This window comes from Mesoplodon densirostris, chromosome 17 (assembly GCF_025265405.1).
Source record: "Mesoplodon densirostris isolate mMesDen1 chromosome 17, mMesDen1 primary haplotype, whole genome shotgun sequence".
NCBI lineage: Eukaryota > Metazoa > Chordata > Mammalia > Artiodactyla > Ziphiidae > Mesoplodon > Mesoplodon densirostris.
Genome location: NC_082677.1, coordinates 156,544 through 182,470, shown reverse-complemented (window position 1 = coordinate 182,470; position 25,927 = coordinate 156,544). Strand labels below are relative to the sequence as shown.

The window sequence follows — 25,927 nt, the reverse complement described above, 5'->3', positions numbered from 1 at the left end:
ATTTTCAAAGTACAGTTGACCCTTGAACAACACGGGTTTAAACTATGAGGGTCCACTTACTTACACATGGATTTATTTCAGTAAAAACCTACTACAGCACTACACGATCGACAGCTGATTGAATCTGTGACACACAACCGTGGACATGGAAGAATGACATTAATTATACTCAGGTCGGCTACACAGAGTGTTGGCTCCCCAGCCCTAGTGCTGTTCAAGGGTCAACTGTATGCAGCTCTTTCTGAAGATTTTAGATGAAACTCAAGTACTGTTCTTAGTATTCTGGAAAGGGTAAATTAACACTAATGTGAAAGGGTAAATTAGGGGGTCCCGTAAACAAATTTACTAAGGAGATATAGAAATATACTGGAAAATAAGTTGTTTTACTTAGCACCATGCACACAAATAAGGCTGCCAATTACAAATAAGTGGCACCATTAAAGTTCCAGTGGTAAAAATCCCTATCTGGAAATATTTTTTTGTTATTCAGGTTAATAAATATACTTAAAAATAAAAAGAGGAATTCTTATTACAAATAAATATATAATGCATCCAAGTGATTCTCCTACATGAATGAACTCATTAAAAGATGTTTTAATCAAAATTTCATGTATCTGAACTTGAAAGACCTCTTAATGTTATAGCACTTAGCCTTAAAATAGTCACAAAAGAATTTCAGACTCACCCTGATAGTGCCTCCAATGACTTCCATTACTTTGCCTCGATACCACAAAGTATCTGATCCCCTTACTGCACAAGCTTCTCCCTTTCTCCAGAAATAAGGCTCCAAAAGACCAAGGCATTTTAAATTACTCTGAATTTCGTTCATCATTTTTATTAGTTCAAATTCTGAAATTATTAAAAATAGAAAGCATTTAGGAAAAATTCCCTACCATTTTCAAATGAAGTCATCATCAAACTTTAGTAACTTCATCACTTAGATAACATTAAAAGGAATTAAAAATCAGTCCCCACATAATAGAGCTTTAATATAAATCTAATTTAGTCAATAGCTTCAATATGTTTTGAAACATACTACTGACTAACAACATGTAAATTATTATTCTGATCTATGGTTACAAACGCAAGCATTATTTTGGAAGTGCAAGAATCATTAAAAGCTCTTTTTGGGCTTCCCTGGTGGCGCAGTGGTTGAGAGTCCGCCTGCCGATGCAGGGGACACGGGTTCGTGCCCCGGTCCAGGAAGATCCCACATGTCGCGGAGCGGCTGTGCTTGTGAGCCATGGCCGCTGAGCCTGCGCATCCGGAGCCTGTGCTCCGCAACGGGAGAGGCCACAACAGTGAGAGGCCCGCGTACCGAAAAAAAAAAAAAAAGCTCTTTGTTATTTGATGCTTAGATACAGCACAGTGCTGCGGGTATAATATTAAAATTCTAATATTGCTACTTCCTGCTAACTGGCTCATTATTTCCACAGTAAATTTATATGCCCATAACTGATGCCAGAGAGGGCAAGCTCTGGTGTCAGTTCATATAACAGTTCTACTACTTTAGTTGCGAGCTCCTGGGCAAAAGCCTCAGTATGTTCTTCTGTAAACTGGGTGTAATAGTGCTAGCCCACATTATCCGTATTGCAGGAGATTGGAAGTAAGGCCTCTGGCAACCAGTTCTAGCTAAGATTATTTACACACGTCAAGCAAAGTTTCTGGATTAAGTACTGTTGCTAGAGGTCTGAAACACTACTCATTTCTAGAATAGCCAATTACACAGATTTAGTCTGGTTTTCAAATTAAGAAACAGTATTTAGCAGATCAACACATGAGACAAAAATTTCAACAAATTCGTAGCCCCCATGCCCCTAACCATAGGTGGACTTACTATGAAGCTAACGGAGCTTAAGTCCCGTGAAAGCTAGAGCTGCTGTGAGTCATCAAGTGTCCTGGACACACTCAGGTTGTAGAAAGGAAGCGTTGGTACATAAGCTAAAGAGGTCTCAGGAAGGACCTGAATCTCAAATGGCCCTGACTCTCCAGTCATTTGTTGTGACTTCTTTTCTCACTTTTAAATGAATATAAACGTTTGTATTCTTTTTTCTTAGAGAGCCCCCAAACTTGTATAACTGGAACCTGTCCCCCCATGCTCATCTTAGGCCCAATGTTTATCCATTCCCAATGTCTCAATAAATGATTTTCATGTGTTAGGCATTGTGCAAAACACTTTCATGCATTATTTCTTTCAAACCTCACAACAACTTAGTGAAAAAGCGGCTCAGAAAGGTTAAATATCTGCCCAAAGAATTTCAATCCATGTGTATTTTCCTAGAGATATTCCCTTCCAATTAAACTTCTCTAGTAGTAAAAGCGACCACTTTTACAGAACACTGCATGATGTGACGGGTCTTACCTGATACTTTAGGTGCCACGAATATAGTTCCATCATCACCAATGCAGCTGACTGCTGCCTCAAACACTGCCTGGGTAGGGATAGCTGGTGGCTTATAGCATCCAGTGGTTCTTGGTTCTAGAAGTTTCTCCTTAAATTCAGACACCTCGTGTTCACTGAGAATATCAGCAGCTTTTTTGTCAGGGTCAGAGTTAATTTTAATACACTTAGTAACCACTGACTCTCCTTGTACCAGTGGGATTTCCAGAGACTTCTGGGATAATGAATGGCTGTTATCTAATTTATTAGTTCTGTAACATGCAAAAAAGAACATATCTAACCATGAGCAAATAAAAAAATTCTGGGAAAACAATATAAAAAGAATCCTTCAAATATACTTGAAGGATTAGTCTAGTCTAATTAGTCTAGGATACCCTAGTCTAATTTGTTACATAAAAATGAGTATACTTTAAGTTATAATGAAAATTATTTTAAATTATGCATGAGCTTGATGATAAAGTAATATAATTTCACTTAAATGCATTAAATTACTATCCCATATTTACATGCTATTCTCTCTTAAAGTCTATTAAGTATATCCCAAGTATCATACAATTAACTAGATGTTATTGGGAAATACAACAGCTTCAAGCTGATTCTAATTTAACCCAAAGACAGATCATACATGTGGCAAGTTATCAACATTCATAAAATAATACAAAGATAATGAGTCCCTTAAAAAATAGTTTTTCCATACTATTCAAATATTAAGTGTTAGTGGTAACATGCTATATTCATTCATAATTGCTTTACTTCCTCTTATTCCCTTCCAATTAAAAAAACATGCCTATAAAAAACCCTAGAAGGAAATATTAACATTGTTTATGTTAGAAAAATTATGGCAGATTTTTGTTTCTTCCACTTTCCTATATTTTCTTTCAAACGGAAATGAGCACTGATTAGATAATAGCTGCATAATTCCTCAACGAACACTGCTCCCTCATCACTCCCAGCCTTGAGGTAGTAGTTTTAGTGCCAGAAAAGTAGAAAAGAACATTAAATTAGTGGCAGATATTGTTAGTTAATATAAACTTGCCCAGCATTTTTCACTTTAACAGTTCTTTCAGCGAGGAACTGTGTTAGCCTGAAGTCAGTGAATGCAGGACTAGATGCAGAGCCTGGCTGCCTGACAAGGCCCAGGCAGTGAAGTCAGCATCTACCACACCTGGCCAACTACCTCGGGTTCCGTATTATTTCTGATCTCTCATTCTCCTTCCATTTCATCAAGATTGGGGTCCTGATCCAAATAAGGTAAGGTATAATAATCTAAGATAAAAAAAGAGATCTGGCCATGTATGGCAGAAGGTGACCACTTGGAACATGTATCTGCAATTCTAATATACCTCTACCTCTAGAAGGAAAAAGATAAAAAGAGGAAACTAGGGTTACAGTGATATCCTGATCCTTCTCCCCTTGGACCAAAGGTATTTAAACCCCAAATTTAGTATCTGAAAGGATCTTTACATGTAAATATTGTTCAATTACTTTTTTTGGCTACCCATTTCTACTCATTTGCTACCTATATCACACAAATATATTTTGGTATATACCTACCACAATTTCCAGCATAAAGCTTAAACATTTCTGCTTAAGCAAATGAGGCCAAAGGGTTCAGATCTGGTACCCACTGTGTAATTCTCCTTTCCTTTAGTTTAAAATGTATTGATAAATGCCAGAGCAAAGGGGAAAGTATAAAAGCAAAAATGTCCAGGGATTTAAACATTTAGCAATTCTGAATGAATTTACTTCTAAGCTGGCTCCTCAGGATTAGGTTATAAATCATTTTTAAGCGCAAACAAGAGGCAATTCAGGTCTGAGCACACATAGATACGAAGATTTACACAGGCAAATAAGAAGCCTCCATCACAAAATGATGTTTTAAAAGAAGTCTATACCTCGTTTCTCTCAAAGCCAAACCCCTTTTAATCAAATATTTGGAAACATCAACACACTCTCCTTCTTCATCTGTGCAGAAAATTTTCACAGGTAATGGCCATGTTGTGTTGTTTTCCTGCAGTGATTTAAGAGCAGAGTAAACATGAGACACAAAAACGCAACTTCGTATAAACATTACACTTTTCACAGGTATTCCCTCCACCTTTCTCCATGCCAGAAAGAAAAATTCCCAACCAAGTAATTTTGATATCGGAACATATCAGAGAGAAAACAGCATGGAAGACAGTCAACAGAGAAAGACAGTTGTTTTGTGAAGTCTATCAGGAAGACTTCACTGTCCAGGTGAAAAATACCAAGTGGAGGAGAAAGAAGGACGACTGAAAACTTTGTTTTCCACCCAGATTGGGGAGGGAGGAAAACATCCTCCATTACAAGTTCTCTATTCTCCTGAATTCTTTGTAATTATAGAACTAAAATATATTTTCACAGGTGTGCCTTTTTTCTCCTGTGAAAAGCCAAAGAAAGAACTACAAAACATATATTGTTTTATATGGAATTATAAAAATGGGGAAAGTACACAAAGAAAAAATTAACATGGAAAGAATTACTTACAAGAAAATTCTAATCATTAATGCAATAAAATGTATCAAATTAGAAAAAAGTTAAGGAGACAAGGAATATTTCTTAGTGTTCTGAAAGGACATGTCCTATATGTGTATCCTCTTCTCAAATCGGCACTCATACAAACACCTTTTATGATGTACAGTTAATATGATTTCACTAGAAGCCTAACTACCAATTTGTAAAGAATATCAAAGGCTTCAGAACTGCACTCTAGCATACATACCTTCTGGTTTTTAATATGCAAATTATCAACTCAAGAATATTAGTTTAGAAATGTTTTGATTCACTCATATATTCACAGTACGTATCTATTATGAAACAGGCATTACAGTGTTTTTTATTGGCCAGGTTTTGCGGCTTGCACGATCTTAGTTCCCCGACCAAGGATAGAACCTGGGCCCTTGGCAGTAAAAGCATGGAGTCCTAACCACTGGACTGCTAGTGAATTCCCAAACAGGTGTGATAACTTGAAGACCAAAAAAAGGTTGCAAAAAAATATCCAAATAGGGAATTCCCTGACGGTTCAGTGGTTAGGACTCCACGCTTCCACTGCAGGGGGCACAGGTTTGATCCCTGGTTGGGGAACTAAGATCCCACATGCCACGCAGCCAAAAAAAAAAAAATCCAAACAGCTTACTATTATTTTCTCAACAAAACAAATGGTCTTGTAGAAAATGTCAATGAAATAACCAGTACACATCTACTGTACCTGTTCACACACTTGTATGACGATGGTTGCTACAGCTCCAGTGAGGTACAATGAGAGACAGTCACAGGCTGTCGCTGTCCACTTGTCACTCCCACCAGCTGGTCTAAAACAAAAAATGACAACTTGTTTTATAACAAATAGCATAGGATATAGAAACATAAAAGAACCATCATATAAAAATATATTTCAACCAACTACATATGTAGTGAGAAGTCAATTTAAACATGGCTTTGTATTATTCTCAAAATTTTCTTCCCCATTTTCATAGCCTTTTATTCATCCCTCTATTTTAGCTACGGCCCAAATTACATGCTAAGTAATTTGTGTACATCTGTTCTGAAGCTACACTGAGAACTCTTAAAAAAGTCGATGTGTTTTAAGTTTTTTAAAGCTATTATATACATTTCATATACGCTAACTACACTATAAACTCAGAGAGCAGGTATAATGTATTGTGTGTTATGTGTACACACATTTGATTCTTGAACAATGTGGGGGTCAGGGGTGCTGACCCCCCGAGCAGTCAGAAACCTGTCTGCAACTTCACAATTGGCCCTGCCTATCTGTAGTTCTGCATCCAGATACAACCAACCACGGACATGTAGTGCCATAGTATGTATTTACCATTTACGTAAAAGAGGACCCGTGCAGTTCAAAGCTGAGTTAAGGGTCATCTGTATATTATGTGTTGTATGTGTTATGTCCATCACATCTGCAATGCCTAGGATAGCGCCCAGCTCACAGAAGTCATGCCAAAAATATTTAATGGAAATACAAATAGAACAACAGTCCCTTTGTAATGATGATTTCTCTGCCCAAATATTTTTGGAAGATTTTTTCTGGAATTTAAAACTAATATGAATTACTACCCATGAATATTAGCCTCAATTATTTTTAGAAAATTTATTTTTAATAATCATGGTAAAAAGTGTTCAATAAATCTTTGACAGATCAATGAAGAGCAGAGTATCAACTTCATCATCTATTTTAGTTTGCAAAGTTGAAACTGAGTGACTTTAGATGTTTCTAACCATCAAATCCACCCCCAAAGAATAAAGAACTAGTAGCACTAAAGAGATTACAAGTAAACACTGCAGGCTCTGAAGGCTCTCTAGGAATGGCTTCTAGATGTGGAGTTTCATTAGGGCTGCCCCATCCTCTGAGTAAATAACCAATGTGGCCAATCTTTTCACCCTGAATGGTTTATGCGAGTGAACTAAAGAAATCAACTGTGTATGTAGTTTGACCAAATAGGATTTAGTAAAACTATTTATTAAGAAGCCCAAACAGTGTTCCTATGAGCTAAGAAGCTTATATTATCAGTGACGCCTTGAATTAGTTACCGTTTTTTATTTATGATGGTCTACAGATAATATCAGCATACATACATCATTAAGGTTTTCCTATGATTTATTAAGAATACACGTTTTGGGCCTCCCTGGTGGCGCAAGTGGTTGAGAGTCCGCCTGCCGATGCAGGGGATACGGGTTCGTGCCCCGGTCTGGGAGGATCCCATATGCCGCGGAGCGGCTGGGCCCGTGAGCCATGGCCGCTGAGCCTGCGCGTCCGGAGCCTGCGCGTCCGGAGCCTGTGCTCCGCAACGGGGGAGGCCACAACAGTGAGAGGCCCGCATACCGCAAAAAAAAAAAAAAAAAAAAAAATACACGTTTTAAAATATTAACTTTTGAACAACTGAAAGTATTTACAACATTTCAAAAAATCTATGGCATGTATCCATAAAACTGTGTGTTTCAGTTGAGAAAGATAATAAAGTTCTGGAGATGGACAGTGGTAAAGGTTCCATTACTTAAAGCCATGGAACTGTACACTTAAAAATGATAAATTTTATGTTAATGTCTATTTTACCACAATAAAAAGAAATCTATAAAAAAAGGGTAGTAGTTCTCACAAGGGTAGTAAAGCGTAGTGGTTAGAACTCCGGTTCCAGCATCAGAACTTTTATAATCCTAGCTCAACAGTTTGATGTATTACTCTGGATTATAAAATATTTAACCTCTTGAAGACTCAATTTCCTTATCTTTAAATAATACTTTTTATCTATAGCTTAAAGGTCTGCTGTGACGATTAAGTAAAATAATGCCTGTTAAGGCAATTAATACAGGGTCTAGACATGCTTAAGGTTAGCTATTATTAGACTCCGGAAACGGTGGTATTCCATTATAGTCCATAAGACATAATTCAAGGTGTCAATAGGAATGCATTCTCTACAAGAGGGGTCCCCTGCCCCCAGGATGCGGACTGGTCTGTGGTCTGTTAGGAACCGGGCCGCACAGCAGGAGCTGAGTGGCGGGAGAGCAAGCGAAGTGTCATCTGCCGCTGCCCAGCACTCGTGTTACCACCTGAACCATCGCTCGCACTACCACCTGAAATATACCCCCCAACCCCATCCGTAGAAAAACTGTCTTCCATGAAACTGGTCCCTGGTGCCAAAAAGGTTGGGGACCGCTGCTCTACAATATTGGGTACAATTAAGGGACTGATAGAATTCTGTTCTATCAATCAACAGAGCCTCCACAACAAAGGGTAAAAGGACAGCATCAAGATAGGGAGGAGAGACAGAGACACATTCTCGCCAAGGAAAGACCCACGCCCCAGCTGCAGCGATCCAGAATCAGGAGGGACCACAAAGGAGGGAGGGATCTAAGCTCTACGTGAGGCATGCCAACTGATACTGAGCAGGTCCCTGTAGGGCTCCTGGGCACAAAAACTTTGTGTCTCCCATTTTTTTGATTACAGGAAATACCCTTCACTTGGCATCACGACCTCTAGATCCTGTACAGGACAGAGTCCCCAGAACACCTGGCTTTGAAAACCAATAGGGAATATGACCAGGAAAACTACAGAACTGCAGAGAACATGATGCTGAAAGCTCAGCTTCTCTGTACACTGGTGCTGAACTGAATCTTGGAGACAGAGTTTTGGATGAAGTAGAAAAGGATAGCTTTATTACTTTGCCAAGCAAAGGGGGAAACAGAGGGCTACTGCCTTGAAAAACTATGTGTTCCAACTGGAGAGGAGAGTGAGAAGTTTTATAGTAACGGTTCTGGGCTTTCCTGATGGTGCAGTGGTTAAGAATCCAGCTGCCAATGCAGGGGACACAGGTTCGAGCCCTGGTCCAGGAAGATCCCACATGCAGTGGAGCAACTAAGGCCGTGCGCCACAACTACTAAGCCTGTGCTCTAGAGCCTGCAAGCCACAACTACTGAGCCCGTGTGCCACAACTACTGAAGCCCACACACCTAGAGCCCGTGTTCCGCAACAAGAGAAGCCACAATGAGAAGTCTGTGCACTGCAACGAAGAGTAGCCCCTGCCCGCCGCAACTAGAGAAAAGCCGACATGAAGCAACGAAGACCTGACGCAGCCAAAAAAAAAAAAAAAAAAATCGTTCAAAGAGGGCGTGATCAGCTCATGGACATTCTTCTGATGGGTTGGTGGTGACATAAGTCAGCATCAGCATCATCAACCTTCACAGGTTCCAAATGGTCTGGGGTCTACAGGCTTGTGGGCAGCATACTATCATTAATCGTTAACTTCTCCCACCTGCATGGGGTTTCAGTATCTCCAAAACAGCTCAAAGATATTGTTGTTTATCCACTGATGGGGAACCAGGACCCTCCCCAAGGCTGCACTACTGTTTCTCTTGACTGTTTTTCCCTGGTCTTGCAACCCCTCCCTTCCCTAATTAACAACTGCTTGAATCCACCCATTGGAACTCAGGTCATGGAGGCTGAATGAAAGCTATTTCCTGTAATCAAAGAAATGGGGGACACAGAAAGTCTTTGTGCCCAGGAGCCCCATAGGGCCCTGCTGGGTATTAAACAGAAAAACCTGCCCTTAAAGGGCCTGTGCCCAAACTCACTCAACCTAAAAACAAGTGCAAAAACACCAGATTGAAAAGGGCATGGGCCACACATGAAGAGGACCCACTTACTAAATCTTACAGCGTCTGCTGGAGAGGGAGAAGCCAGCTGGGATGCCCCCTAGGGACTGAGACACTAGCTGGAGCCTTTTTTGTGACCTCAGGCTACCTTGCTATCACTAGCACTGAAATTCGCCCTGTAACCTGTGAGCACTAACGGGTCTGCCCTGCTGAGAGCCCTGCCCACCCGAGCCTTAGCTGGGCCTCACAGCCATGCGAGCAACAGCCCTGCCCACCAGCACCCCAAAGCAGCCGCTGCCCTGCCACAACAGGAGGGCACACAGAGGGGACACCCCTTGAGTGCCAGGCTGTGGTGGCCAGGCAGGATTGTACCCCTGAGTCCCACTGAGCATCTCCTAAGTAAGGCCACTCTTTCAAGACTAGAAGAGACAGCTGATTTATCTAATACTTATGAAGAAACAGAGAGTTAGGCAAAAAGAGGAGACAGGGGAATATGTTCCAACCGAAAAAACAGATTGAAACCTCAGCAAAAGAACTAAACAAAACAGAGAGAAGCAATGGACCTGGTAAAGACTGAAAAGTAATCATCATAAAGATGCTCACTAAACGCAGGAGAAGAATGGATGAACACCATGAGAATTTCAACAGAGACAGAAAATATAAGAAAGAACCAAACAGAAGTTGTAACTGAATGAAAAATGCACTAGAGGGGTTCAACAACAGACAGGATGAGGACAAAGAGCAAATCAGCAAGCAGTGGAACTCACCCAGACAGAGCAGCAATATGGAAAAAAAAAAAAAAGGGGGGGGAAGATAACTTAAGAAACTTTGGAGACAACAAGTGGAATAAACATTTGCATTATAGGAGTCCTAGAAATGAAGACAACAAAGAGAGAAAGAAAGGACCAGAAAAATTATTTGAAGACATAGTGGCTAAAACTTCCCTAATCTGAGGAAGGAAACAGACACCCAGGTCCAGGAAGCCCAAGAGAGTTCTAATAAGATGAACCCAAAGGATCACATCAAGACACACTATAATTAAAATGGTAAAAGTTAAGGATAAAGAGAAAATCCTAAAAGCAGCAAGAGAAAAACAACTTGTTATGTACACGGGAATCCCCATGAGGCAATGAGCAGATTTTTCAACAGCAACTTTAAAGGCCAGAAGGGAGTGGCATGACTATTCAAAGTGCTGAAAGAAAAATACTTCCAACTAAGAATTCTCTACCCAGCAATGTTTTCATTCAGAACTGAAGGAGAGATTAAGAGTTTCCCAGATAAGCAAAAGTTGAAGGAGTTCATTGTCACTAAACCAGCCCTACAAGAAATGTTAAAGGGATTTATTTAAGCTGTAAACAAATGGCACTAATTAATAATAAGAAAACATACAAAAGTAAAAATCTCACTGAAGATGGTATAACAAAAGTAGTGGATCAATCACTTATAAAGCTAGCATGAAGGTTAAAAGATAAAAGTAGTAAAATTAATCAGAAGAAAGGACACACACAGACTGTGAAGTTATAAAAAAAGAATTCCATGCAAATGGAAATAAAAAGAAAGCTGGAGTAGCTATACTCATATCAGACAAGAGACTTTAAAACAAAGATTGTAATAAAAGACAAAGAAGAGCATTACATAATGATAAAGGAGTCAATCCAGCAAGAAGATGTAACATTTATAAATGTATATGCACCTAACAGAGGAGCACCAAAATATATAAAGCAAATATTGACGGACTTAAAGGAGAAATTGAAAGCAATACTATAAAGGTAAGGGACATTAACACCCCACTTGCATCAATGGATACATCATCCAGACCAAAAACAGTAAGGAAACAGCAGATTTAAATAACATGTTAGACCACATGGACTTAACAGATACATGCAGAACATTCCATCCAAAAGCAGCAGGATACACATTCTTCTCAAGTGCACATGCAACATAGTCCAGAGTAGATGACATGTTAGTCTACAAAACAAGTCTGAATACATTCAAAAAAATGAAATCGTATCAAGCATCTTCTCCAACCACAATGATATGAAACTATAAATCAATCACAAGGGAAAAAAATGGGAAAAACCACAAAAACGTGGAGATTAAACATGTTACTGCACACCCAATAGGTCACTGGAGAAATCAAATACCTAGTGACAAATGAAAACAGAAATACAACATACCAACAATCTACAAGACACAGCAAAAGCAGCTCCAAGAGGGAAGTTCATAGCAATTAGGCCTACCTCAAGAAACAAGAAAAATCTCAAATAAACCAACTTTACACCTAAAAGAACTAGAAAAAGAAGAATAAACAAAACCCAAAATTAGTAGCAGGGAGGAAATAATAAAGATCAGAGCAGAAATAAATAAAATAGAGACCCCCCCCACAAAAAAACCCCAATAGAAATGGCCAACAAAACTAAGAACTGCCTCTTTGAAAAGATAAGCAAAATCAACAAAACTTTAGCTAGACTCACCAAGGAAAAAAAAGAGAGAAGACTCAAATAAATAAAATCAGAAATGAAAGAGGGGACGTTAACAACTGATACCACAGAAATACAAAGGATCATAAGAAACTATTAACAATTATATGCCAACAAAATGGACAACCTAGGAGAAATGGATAAATTTCTAGAACCATACAATCTTAGCAACTGAATCATGAAGAAATAGAAAATGTGAGTAGACTCATTACTAGCAAGGGAATTGAAACAGTAATAAAAAAACTCCCAACTAACAAAAGCCCAGGAGTAGACAACTTCACTGGTGGATTCTACCAAACATTCAAAGAAAAATGTTTTGAAGAATTCTCAAACTCTTCCAAAAAACTGAAGGAGAGAAACCTTCCGACCACATTTTATGAAGCCAGTATTTCCCTGACACCAAAACCATACAAGGACACCACAAGAAAAGAAAAGTGCAGGTCAGTATTTCTGATGAACATATATGTAAAGATCGTCAACAAAATATTAGCAAACAATACATTAAAAGGGTCACACATCACGATCAAGTGGATTTATTCCAGCAGTGTAAGGATGGCCCAGCACCCACAAATTAATCAACATGGTACATACATTAACAGAATGAAGGATAAAACCATATAATCCATCTCAATAGATGCAGAAAAAGCATTTGACAAAATTTAACACCCATTTATGATAAAAACTCTCAACAAAGTGGGTATAGAGTGTATTTCAACATAATAAAGGCCATATATGACAAACCCATAACTAACATCATACTCAATGGTGAGAAGTTGAAAGCTTTTCCTCTAAGATTAGGAACAAGACAAGGATGCCCACTCTCATCACTTTCATTCAACATAGTATTGGAAGTCCTAGAACAAGTAATTCTAAAATTTGTATGGAACCACAAAAGATCCCAAATGTCCAAAAAACAATCTAGAGAAAGAAGAACAAAGCTGGAGGTATCATGCGCTCTGATTTCAAACTATACTACAAAGCTACAGTAATCAAAACAGTATGGTACTGGCACATGAGCAGACACATAAATCAATGAACATAATAGAGAGTTCAGTAATAAACCCACACATATATGGAAAATTATTTTATAACAAGGGAGCAAAGAACATACAATGGAGAAAGGACAGTCTCTTCAATAAATGGTGCTGGGAAAACTGAACAGTCACATGAAAAAGACCACTAGACCACTATCTTAAGCACAAAAATTAACCCCAAAAGAATTAAAGACTTGAATGTAAGAACTGAACCATAAAATTCCTAGAAGAAAACATAGGCAGTATCCTCACTAACCTCAGGCTTAGCAATATTTCTGTGGATCTGACTCCAAAGGCAAGGGAAACTAAATCAACAAATGGGCCTGCATCAAACTAAAAAGCTTCTGCACAGCGAAGGAAACCACCATCAAAATGAAAAGGCAACCTACTGAATGAGAGAAGATATTCTGCAAATCAGGTATCCAATAAGGTGTTAATATCCAAAATTATAAAGAACTTATACAACTCAACAACAAAAATCCCCAAACAGCCTGATTAAAAAATGGGCAGAGGATTTGAATAGACATTTTTCCAAAGAAGACATACAGATGGCCAACAAATATATGAAAAGATGTTCAACATCAGTAATTATTAAGAAAATGCAAATCAAAACCACAAGAAGGTATCACCTCACACCTGTTAGAATGCCTATTATCAAAAAGACAACCAATAAAAAGTGTGGGCAAAGATGTGGAGAAAAGGGAACCTTCCTGCACTGTTGGTGGGAATGTAAACTGGTACAGCACTATTGGAAAACAGTATGGAGGTTCCTCAAAAAAATAACTACTATATAACCCAGCTATTCCACTTTTGGGTATTCACCAGAAGAACCTGAAAACACGAATTCAAAAAGATATCTGCACCCCTATGTGGACTGCAGCACTATTTACAACAGCCAAGATATGGAAGCAACCTAAGGGTCCATAAAATGGAATAATGGATAAAGGAGATGTGATATATGCACAACTGAATACTACTCAGCCATAAAAAAAAATGCAATCTCGACATTTCTGACATGGATGAACCCTGAAGATATTATGCTAAATGAAATAAGCCAGACTGAGAAAGACAAATACCACATGATTTCATTCATATGTGGAATCTAAAAAACCAACCAACAAACAAAAGAAAAACAAACTCATACATACAGAAATCATATTAGTGGTTACCAGAGGGGAAGGGAGTTGGGAGATGGGTGCAAAGGGTGAAGGGTGTCAATTATAACGGTGATGGATGGTAACTAGGCTTGTGGTGTGATCACTTTGCAGTGAATACAAATGTCAAATTATAATGCTGTACACTTGAAACTTATATAATAAAAAAATATCTGGTGAATTCACCTTTAAATATTTTCAATTTGTTTTTCAATTATAGTTTTCAAACATATTCAAAAGCAGAGCGAATATAATAAATCTCATCTATCATTCAGCTTTGACAATTGTCAATACATGACCAATTCTATTTCATCATATTCCCATGTATTCACTCCCAACCCTGATTATTTATTTTTTTAAATATGTATGTATGTATGTATGTATTATGTATGTACGTATGTCTGAGTTGGGTCTTTGTTGCTGCACGCGGCTTTCTCTAGTTGCAGCGAGTGGGGGCTACTCTTTGTTGCAGTGCACGGGCTTCTCATCGCGATGGTTTCTCTTGTTGCAGAGCACGGGTAGTTATTGCACGTGGGCTCAGTAGTTGTGGCTCACGGGCTCTAGAGCACAGGCTCAGTAGTTGTGGTACACGGGCTTAGGTGCTCCGCAGCATGTGGGATCTTCCCGGACCAGGAATCGAATCCGTGTCCCTTGCACTGGCAGGCAGATTCTTAACCACTGTGCCACCAGGGAAGCCCCTGATTATTTTTAAGTCCCAGATTTAACATTATTTCATTTGAAAAGATTTTAGTTTGCATTTCCAAAACTAAATCTTTTTAAACAAACACAACCACAGTACTGTTGTCACATTAAAAATTAATAATTTCTTAAGATCAACTATTCTTATGATCAACTATTCAGATGGTGTTCATTTTTTTCCTGATGTTTCAAAACAGTCTGAATTGGTAAAGTAAACAAAATCCATACATCATGAATGGGCAGTATGCATCTTTAGTGCCCCTTCCATCTCTTTCCCTTGTAATTTTCTGTTGAATAAACAGAGTTGGTTTGCAGTTTCAATGGTCTGAATTTAGCTGATTGCATTCTCATGGTGTTTAACATGTTCATCTGTCTCTTGTATTTCCTTTAAATTCATAGTTAGGTCTAGAGTCTTGATCAGATTCAGGTTCACATATTTCTTTTTTCAGCAATACTATTCAGAGATGGTGCTGTGTACTTCCCTCCGGAGGTACAGAATGCCCGATTCTCTTTTTGTGATGTTAGCAGCCACCAACAATCATGCCTAGATCCCTTAGTATGTTAAGGGTTGTAAAATGGTGGTATTCCAATGATATCATTCCTCCTTTGTTAGAAGGAATGCTTATAAAGAACTTTCCCTTACCACCTAATTGATTATCTCGAGATATAGATTGTACAGGAAAAACAAGTGCTCATTTCCCTTATTTACCAATTTTCAGAATAATGAATTAGTTCCCTAGAATCCTCTAAAAGTGATCAATAAGTTTTTTTTAAATCGCTTTATGAATTTAGAGACTCAAACATATCAAATGCTTTGATACAACATAATAATCATCCTACTGCTGTTGAAACTGCCCCATCTTTGGTCAGTGGAAGTTTATTCAGGTTGTCATAATCTATCTATCCATCCATCTATTTATTTATAGCTTTCTTGCTTTTTGCTAGGTCAAGATATTCTAGGCTCACACTATGTATTTCCTGCCCAAGACCTAGAATCAGACATTTTCCCAAAGAGCACTAAATTCTTTTAGTGGGAAATGGTATTTGGAGACCACAATTTGTGCACCAGCATGGCTCATTGCTACTTCATGTTAGGTCCTTCGTGTTACAAGGCTAAATAACATGTATTTTTTATAATTAAAATACCTTATCAGTTTCTACTGATACTTTGAATTCAAAATCAGGAGTACAAGGTAGGTCAACCTTAATCTTACGTTTACCATCAAACAACCACACTTGTTCTTAACGATATGTACATAATTACTATTTTGAATTATCCCACAATACACACACAACAGTTTCAGTAACACTACAACCAACTTTGGGATTAATAAAAACAGCTGACTTGGGGGGGCAGTTATTTCTTGTCCTTAGGATATATTTTGGTAAGCATGTACAGTCAACTTATTGTGTTTTAAAGTCACTTGAAAAAGTTCCTCTCTGAGAGGCTATATCACCACTACATACAGTTAATTTCATTTTACTTACTATTTTTACTTATTTGTCTGCATAAAATATTAATGTTGTTCTAATGTTAAATTGATATTGTTAGTAACCTCTTCTCTTTTCCAACTTCTTATTTGAAGTACTTACTCCTAGTTAATACCAATGTGACAACAGGAAGTTGATTCAACTTCCCACATATACTCTCCTTTCTCCCTCCGTTCTTTGAAATTGTGGCTGATCTACTTTGCATTCTGTACTGTTTCCCTAATAACGATCATTTAATCTTGGTTCTTTTGGTAAAATAAATGTAATGCTCACCACAGTCCTTATGTCAAAATCTCTCTTGTTGGTTACCTAAAACTTGTTCTCTTACAGGGACCGTTCCTGGAAACAATATTCCCTGAGTGATGAAATCAGTATTCTGTGGTCTTTTCATCAATACCTGAAAGTCAGCTGGCTGGATATAAAACCCACAGCTTGCATTTTCTTTTGAGTATTTTTAGAATGCTACTTTCTTACCTTCTGGCATAAAGTGTTGGTGATGACAATGTTATTTTATATCTCTCGTGAATCAATGATTTTACTAGATAATCTCTCAGTGTTGGCATTCCTGAACCGATTTTCCAAGATAGGCAGTGCGCCTTTTCAATGTATTTTTTAAAGTAGTCTTTTATTTTAGGGACACTTTTTTGAATTGGGTTTTTAGTATTGGTTTTGATCTATTTCTTTTAGTCTTGTTCTTTGACATTCCTATTACATGTATATTAGGTCTCTGTCTACTTTAGGTATCTTTTGTTTTCTTTTAAATCCTTTGGATTTTTAATTAAAAACATCTGCCCTCTTTTGATCTTGTATCTCTTTTTAAAAACATTTATTTATTTATTTAAATGTATTTACTTATTTATTTATTTTTGGCTGCGTTGGCTCTTCGTTGCTGCACGCAGGCTTTCTCTAGTTGTGGCGAGCGGGGGCTACTCTGTTGCAGTGTGCAGGCTTCTCTTGTTGCAGAGCATGGGCTCTAGGCACGCGGACTCAGTAGTTGTGGCTTGCGGGCTCTAGAATGCAGGCTCAGTAGTTGTGGCGCACAGGCTTAGTTGCTCTGCAGCATGTGGGATCTTCCCGGACCAGGTATCGAACCCGTGTCCCCTGCACTGGCAGCTGGATTCTTAACCACTGTGCCACCAGGGAAGTCCCTTGTATTTCTCTTTAAGACATTTTCTATTACTTATTTGCTTTGTGTTTTTTCTAGTTTAGTCTACATTCTGATATGATTTTCTTTTCCTTCCTGAGTGCTATCATCTCTTTTCAAACCTTCCTTTTTCTGTAATCAATCTTATTTCTGAGTTTTTCTAATTCTATTTTATGTTGTTCTTCATAGTGTCTATCATTCTCTAAATTCCTTAGTTTAATTTGAAATATTACTGTTTTGTAAGCCTGTCTTTTTCGTGGATTCCATTGCCTCTAGGGATATTATTTGGCTCCTAATTTTCTTTTCTCATTATTTGTAAGGAGTTCGACTGTAATCCTTTCTTTCACTAATGTTTTAAGTGAAGTAAAATTTCCTGTACTTCAGGAGAAGGGGGGATCACAACTGCTTTCCAAGCTTCATGGCTCTGGAACTCTGACTTGTGTCATTCTCCCAAAGTGACAGACAACATGGCTTCATACCTTGCTCTCTACTTTTATCTGCATCTTTTCTTTCCTTTGCCCCACTGTCTGCCTTGATCAAATCAGGCTCTCTTCCCAGCAGATTCTCCACTGTCAGGGGGTCCTAGAAGAGAGCTTGTATGGCTAAGAAGGCTTCAGTACCATGAAACACTGGCCTGTGACAGAGCTCTCACATTCAACTACAAAGAGCACCCTGCATCTCAGTTTTGCTTGCTGTTCTCAGGTTGGCCCACGTGCTCCAGGGAAATGCTGTTGCCAATTCCTATTTTCAGACCTGTGAGGACCCCAGGCAGCTTTCCCTCTCCATCCTCCCCCACAAGTGTGACACCACAGGGTCTGGTTTGTGGAGCACCCCAACTGCTTGTGTTGCCTACTTTCGTTGTAGATGTTGACCATGCAGTCTGCAGATTTGCATCCATGTTTATGTGTTTATGGTAGGATTCTAGCAGACTCTACAACCATGCCTTGCCATTTCCCAGAATCCTAATTCACTCTTTCTGGTAATTTACACATTTTTAGCTTTCCATGCAATTCTAAGCTTATGAAATACATTTTATTTCTACCTGCTTGTGTGCCTCAAGGTTTTTTTTTTTTTAACAGTTTGAATTCTTTCTAGATACCACCAAAGTTTATGTACTTCATATTTTTTTTTTTTTGCGGTACTCGGGCCTCTCACTGTTGTGGCCTCTCGCGTTGCGGAGCACAGGCTCTGGGCGTGCAGGCTCAGCGGCCATGGCTCACAGGCCCAGCCGCTCCGCGGCATATGGGATCTTCCCGGCCCGGGGCACGAACCCGTGTCCCCTGCATCGGCAGGTGGACTCTCAACCACTGCGCCACCAGGGAAGCCCCTGTACTTCATATTTTTATCCTTCCTGTCTTTGTTTTTTAATTTTTTGGCCACACCATGCGGCATGTGGGATCTTAGTTCCTTGACCAGGTATTGAACCCACACCCCCTGCAGTGGAGGTGCAGAGTCTAAACCACTGGACCGCCAGGGAAGTTCCTCTTTCCTGCTTAAAACCTTAAAATTAACTAGATAGATCAACTAGATCTTATGAAAATTTCAGAATATGTCAGAAAAATCAAAACTGGTAAGAATCCATCCAAAAAGAAACATATTTAAAGTCATATTCAACAATGAGAAAATTTACTCAGCTAAAAACTACCTTATATCAACAAGAGAGCATTCCAAAGATAATCTTCCCATGGTCTTTAGGTTTTCTTGAAGTTCTCTTAAACAGTCAATATTCACTATTAGTGCAACACCCACATCATACAGCAAGACCTATGAAAACAATAACTTTAAGTCTATGGAAAGACAGTGCTTAAAAAATTTTTTTTTGCAAACTGAAAAGCATAATAAAAATTGGATGAAAACACAAAATGCATTCACTTTCATGATTATATTTTTAATGCTGCATTTACCTCCACCAATGTGTCTGTAACCATTCTGATGATCTGGCCCCTTTGCCACTGATTTTCATCTTGGATCTTAACAGCACAGTGCATACCGTTCTTCCATTTAACAGGTTCCCATTTTGAGTTTTCATAAGCAGTGACCATCTTTTCTCCTAAACTATGTAAAGAAAAAAAATTTTAACTCTCAAAACCTTTTCTTGTAACGTACAACTCCCTGACTCCCTGTCTTCTCCTGTCCTCCCTCCCTCATTCTATTCCAAACAAACTGGCTACCTTGCTCTTCCGTGGACACCCAAGCACATTTCCACTGCAGGGTCTGCAACTACTTCTTCCCTCTGCCTGACGTGAGCTTCTCCCAGGCATCTTCATGGCTCCCTCCCTCCCTGCCTTCAGGGTCCATTTCAAGTGTCACTGATTCCGTGGGGTCTTCCTCCCCCACCGCTTGAACTTTCTCGTCTTCATCATCATCTGCTGCACTGAATACTTTGTTCACTGTCACTCCCTCTACTAGAATTTAAGCTCCATGACAGCACAAGCTTGTCCATGTTTTTACCACTGTATCCCCAACACCTATAATACTGGCTGTCAAATAATAGGCACTCAGTAAGCATTTGTGGAATTTATAAACCCCAACACGGTGAAAATAACCAGTAAAAATACTATTTGTATACTTTTAACTGGTTTTTTAGTGAATATTTAGCTGAAATAATTTTGTACTTTTAAAATTCTGCATTTATGACTTCTAGATCTTTGAAACAAAATACAGAAAAAAGAATAAAGCTACATGCACAATGTTTTCTTTGAATGTTATACCTATGAAGTAAGTCTCCTGCTAATAACCACTGAACATAAATCTTCTCAGGAGACACTACACTGCAGATGTACACAGGCAGTTCCTTGTAATAAAGTGACTGCAGATCCTCATTAGGTAGACATTTTGCAAATACAGGATTTAAGTAGTTTACTTCATTTGAAATAATTTCTTCTGGAGAAGGATCCCATATTTCAGTATGCTTTTTGGAATTATCTTTGAGGGTATATCTGGAAAATAACAAAACCCATTAGCAAAAAGAGTAGTTTGCAAAATATTTATATTTGTATTTGCTTAGATCTAGAGATGAATAATTTTTAGATACGACTCACTGCTTTGCAGTTTTGATACTAACAGAAATTTTAGTCTTTTGCGGAGCACAGGCTCCAGACGCACAGGCTCAGCGGCCATGGCTCATGGGCTCATGGCTCCGCAGCATATGGGATCTTCCCGGACCGGGGCATGAACCCGTGTCCCCTGCATCGGCAGGCGGACTCTCAACCACTGCGCCACCAGGGAAGCCCTAGTCTTTTTTAAAAAAGAGTTCTTGATGATTAACAAAGGACAAAGAGGAAAAAGAAAAATGTAAAAGCCAAACTTCCTATTTTTAAAACAGTTTAAAATACCAAGTGTGCTCATAATTACACAATTTCCCACTGATATTTTGTACTCACTAAGGAATAGAATTATTCAGTGGGTTTTTTTTTTTGGTAACTTGAATATTTCTCCTTGACTAAAAAGTATCAGTCCGTTAGAGAATATAAGTGGAAAACAACTGCTATTTTAAAATATCTTAATAAGCAAAATTATCAAAGTGTTTAGAATGTTTAATGAATCAGATTAGCTCAGATTCTAATCACAAATAATTAATGTCAAAATTTCTTTAAAGGAAAAAACTTAAGTTCTCTCACAATAAGCTTGAGATTTCACTAACCAAGGAGACCAGCAATTTTTCCTTCTAAATCGAATGGACAGTTTTCAGTCCTTACTCAACATCAACTCTGAGCCTAAACTAGCTACTCTTTCCTTCTTGAAATGTTCTCTTTCTTTGGTTCCTGGTTTTTCTTCAGTTTCAGGTTCCCGATCTATTTCTTTTTTTTTTTTTTTTTTTAACTTCTCTCTCCTGTAAGTGATAATGCTCAGACTTGCATCTTCACCTAGGAAGACTGGGAAGATTGATGAAAGTGATGGACTCATTTATTATGTGTACGTTAACTCGCCACCTGAATCACCTAACCAGGTCTCTCTTCCATGCTCCAGACCCAGGTACTCATTTCTTTCATTCAACTAATATTTCCTGGGTACCTACTGTGAGCCAAGAATGCTAGATCCCAGAGATATGGCAGTGGACAAAATAAGCAGGCTTCCTGTCCTCCTGGAGCTTATGCTATTGTGATACTGAGAGATCACATAATTACACAAAAAATAAATTATACAGAACAAGGGCATAGGCCAACGAAATCTAACCCAGTCTGTGAGTTGGAGAAGGTTTCTCTTGATTAAATGACATTTCAATTGAGATTTTAAAAGGACAAGCAGAAGTTAGTGAGGCATTCCAGAAACCAAAAGAAAACATGTAGCTTTGACACAGTAAAGCAGTAGGACATGGCATGAACGTTAAGGTAGACAGGGGCGAGAATATTTGGGAAACATTACGTTTTATTTTATAAAGGATGATGTGCGTATATGATATAGTTGAGCCCAACAGACTAGACTGTGGGACTTCACATTTCTTTTCTTCTTATGCCTCAGGTGCTCAGGGCACACACTGATCAAGGGAAGCTCGTGTTCTACTTTGAGGACAGGCAATAGATACTATGAAAACAGTGGGACTGGTTGCAGTCCTCAGGAATTGGCAAGCCAGGTGTAGAAGGGCAAGGAGACTGGCTGGGCTGCCAGAGCAGCAGAGGTGGTTTATGAAAACTGGTACCTTGGGAGGGGCAAAGCAATGTGCTTTGATAAAATTTTCAAAAGTAAATATTGTAACTGCAATTAGTTAAGATCATGGGCTCTTTCCACTCTCACTTTTCCTGTCCTATTTTTTCTCATCTTGGGTGTTGGCCAAGCATTCTGGGTTGGCTAAGGGGAAGCTGAGTTGGAGACACATTTAGTTTGGATTTAGTGGGATACAGTTTTGTGGCTCACGACACGTCCTGTGGAGTTGCGCTATTGCTAGCCATCTCGGTGCAGCAGTGGGTTCCAGAAATGCTCCCACAACCTTAGTGTCACACATGAAAACATAAGGTTCAATACAAAGCTAATGCACCACTATGTGTAATGAGTAACTGAGCCACTGTACACCTGTTTTTCTGGCGTAACAGTGCTTCTCTTTCATTCTTAAACATGTCCCAGTTTGGATGAGAAATAGGGTTACCCTGTTAATAAACAAATTAAATCATAAATCAATACATTAATAAATGTCAAATCAAATTGTATTAAAGATTCATTATAATAAAACTTGAAGTGTCTTGAATATTATGTATATACATAATACATGTATAATACATGAAAGAAATAATAGATTCTCCTAAAATTAACTGATTTTTAGAAATTTACATGACATTACCAGTAACTGAGCTATGGCTCTAAAAAAACTTTAAAAAAATTACCAATAAACAAATTTCGATCAGCCACGCTAGAGAAAAGACTGGATTACTTTTCTATTCTCTCCATAGGGATATCACAAAATCTGACATTTCATGTGGTAATCAGTATACAGCTAAAAAAGAAAGTATTTTACAGATGAGTGTGAATTTTCTAACATTTGTGGTATTTGTCAACTTTTGAAAATCTGTAATTCGTTGATTTCTTTTGCCAGCCTACATAAATATTACTTTTTTTAAAAAAATTCTATAGTTATAACTTTGTATTCTTTTTCTCAAAATGGGGTCTCCCAAATGGTACAAACTTCAGGCTGACCCAGGAGACCTGGAGTTGCCCTTGCCGGGCACAAGCCTGAGCACCAAGGGTGAGCAAACATGCCCCCCTCTCCCCTCACTCACCTTCCTTAGCCGCTGCAGCGTCTGCTCCTCACTCTCACCATGCGACCCCTGCGGTCCCACGGCCGAGGGCGTGGCCCACAGCTCCCGACCACTGCACAATGCTTTTGCTGCCTGGAGATTCTCCCTCTGCTTTAACAGCCACAGGACCTCAAGCAATACACCCAGAGCGGGTGCTGCCTTCACTCTCCCCACAAACCTGTGCTCTGTTCTCAGGGAACAGTGTCACCAGTCAATGGTGGTCAGGTCAGTGATCCTGAGTCAACCTCAACTCCCTCCTCTTCCTCACCTACAATGAGCAGCAGGGTCTTGTGATGCTCACCTCCTTTATGTTTCACGATCTAGCCATTTTCCGTCTCCAGGTGTTTTTCGAAAACTTGCCATCAGAGACAGCTTTCTAAAATGCAAATCTCTCAGTCCTTTGTTTAAAATCCTTCAATAGCTCCCCTTTCTTCAAGGGATAAACTGCTAACACATTCAAGTGTTTGAAAAGTACTGTAATTTACTTCTCAGTGACTGAGATTCCTCAATCATCTAGTCTCTGCGTTTCTCCTGCCATACCAGCCACTACTACCTTTTTTTCTGTCCGTTAGCTGTATGACTGTACTAACAATACATAAACACACATATTTTTCCTGAACGCAGGTCTTCACTCCTGGTTGTATCAAAGAATTCAGCTTAAGTGAGAGCTCCACTGGTGAGCCCTCCAGGATTCCCACAGCACTGTAATTACCCTTTGCACAGCCCTTATCGCACTGAAAGGTCAGACTGACCATCTCCTTTCCTACTACAAACCAACCTTACTCACCACTGAGTACAGCATAACAAGTCAGCCTGTAAATATTTCTCGCTTATATAACTGAACAATAAGAAGGACTATTAGCTAATGGGCTATTTAAAAAAAAAAAAACAAGTTTATTGAGGTGTATCTTAGATGTCAAAAAGTTCACCCATTTCAAGTGTATGACAGTAACTTCACCAAATGGTATAACCACCAGCATCGATCAGTTTTAGAACATTTTCACACATACACCCCCATAAGACCCCCCACGTCCATTTACCCTTAATCCTTGTGCCCACTTCTAGCCCCAGGCAACCCCTAATCTACTTTCTGTATCTACTGGTTTGCCTTTTCTGGACATATCATACAATTAGTAATCTCGTGTTTCTGGCTTCTTTTACCTAGATTAAAATTTCTGAGGTTTAGGGACTTCCCTGGTGGTCCAGTGGTTAAGATTCTGTGCTCCCAATTCCGGGGGGCTGGGTTTGATCCCTAGTCAGGGAACTAGATGCCACATGCCGCAACGAAGACCCGTGCTGCAACTAAGACCCGGCACAGCCAAATAAATAAAGAAATATTAAAAAAAAATTTCTGAGGTTTATCCATGAAGTAGATGTGTCAGTTTGTTTCTTTTTATGGCCGAACAATATCCCACTGTAGGAATATACTGTGTTTTGTCTATTCACCAGTCACTGGATATTTAAATTGTTTCCAATTTTTGGCTAGAATATGAATAGTGCTGCTATGAACAACTGCTTGCAAGTTTGTGTATGGACATATGTTTTCATTTCTCCTGGGTAGATACCTAGGAGAGGAATTGCTAAGTTTTATGGTACCTTTGTTTAAATTTTGAGACATCCACAAGCCATTTTCCAAAGAGCTACACACCATTCTACGTCCCCTAGTAATGACAGCTACTCCACGTCCTCACCAGCATCTGTAGTTGTTTGTCTTATGTATAACAGCTGTTCTAGTGGGGGAGAAATGGTACCTCATTATGGCTTTAATCTGCATTTCCCTGATGATTAATGACATTGAGCATCTTTCATGTACCGATTAGCCAATTGTGTATCTTCTCTGGTAAATGTCTGTTCATATATTTTATCCATTTTCTTTGGTTGGACTGTCTTCTTATTGAGTTTTAAGAGTTCTAGGAATTCCAGGGCTTCCCTGGTGGCGCAGTGGTTGAGAGTCCGCCTGCCGATGCAGGGGACGCGGGTTCGTGCCCCGGTCTGGGAAGATCCCACATGCCACGGAGCGGCTGGGCCCGTGAGCCGTGGCCGCTGGGCCTGCGCGTCCAGAGCCTGTGCTCCGCAACAGAAGGGGCCACAACAGTGAGAGGCCCACGTATCGCAAAAAAAAAAAAAAAAAAAAAAAGAGTTCTAGGAATTCCAAAAACAAGTCCTTTATAGGATACGTTCTGCAAGTATTTTCTCCCAGTCTGTTGTCTTTCACTTACTTAATAGTGTCTTTTGAAATGTACATTTTAAATACAATGAGGACAAACTTATCATTTCTTTTCTTTTATGGACTGCGCTTTTGGTGTCTTATCTTAGATATCTTTGCTCAATCCATTGTACTGAAGATTTCCTCCTTTTTTTCTTCTGGAAGTTTACTTTTAGCTCTTAATTTTAAGAGTATAATCCATTTGAGCTAGCCTTTATGTATAGTGTGAGGTAAGAATTATGCAAATGCAAATTAAAACAAATATGAGACTCCACTACACATCTACTAGAGCCACCAGAATCTGGAACACCGACAGCACCAAATGCTGGCAAGGATGTGGAGCAACAGGAACCCTCATTCACTGCTGGTGGGAACGCAAACTGGAACAGCCACTGTGGAAAACAGTTTGGCGGTTTCTTATGAAACTAAACATACTCTTATCATAGGATCCAGCAATT

At 39.0% G+C, this 25,927-nt stretch overlaps 1 protein-coding gene across 1 annotated transcript in view; it reads right to left on the bottom strand.

Annotated features, from left to right (window-relative positions):
- Window positions 1-25,927, bottom strand: part of RNF17 (ring finger protein 17) — a 116,045-nt gene that overhangs the window by 22,412 nt on the left and 67,706 nt on the right. Inside the window, exons 21-27 of the mRNA XM_060080280.1 lie at window positions 20,246-20,473; window positions 19,439-19,589; window positions 19,180-19,298; window positions 5,643-5,733; window positions 4,297-4,412; window positions 2,363-2,652; window positions 686-849 (exon numbers count right to left, since the gene is read on the bottom strand). Of these exons, the coding sequence (XP_059936263.1) occupies window positions 686-849; window positions 2,363-2,652; window positions 4,297-4,412; window positions 5,643-5,733; window positions 19,180-19,298; window positions 19,439-19,589; window positions 20,246-20,473 (1,159 nt within the window). The remainder of the gene's footprint in view (window positions 1-685; window positions 850-2,362; window positions 2,653-4,296; window positions 4,413-5,642; window positions 5,734-19,179; window positions 19,299-19,438; window positions 19,590-20,245; window positions 20,474-25,927) is intronic.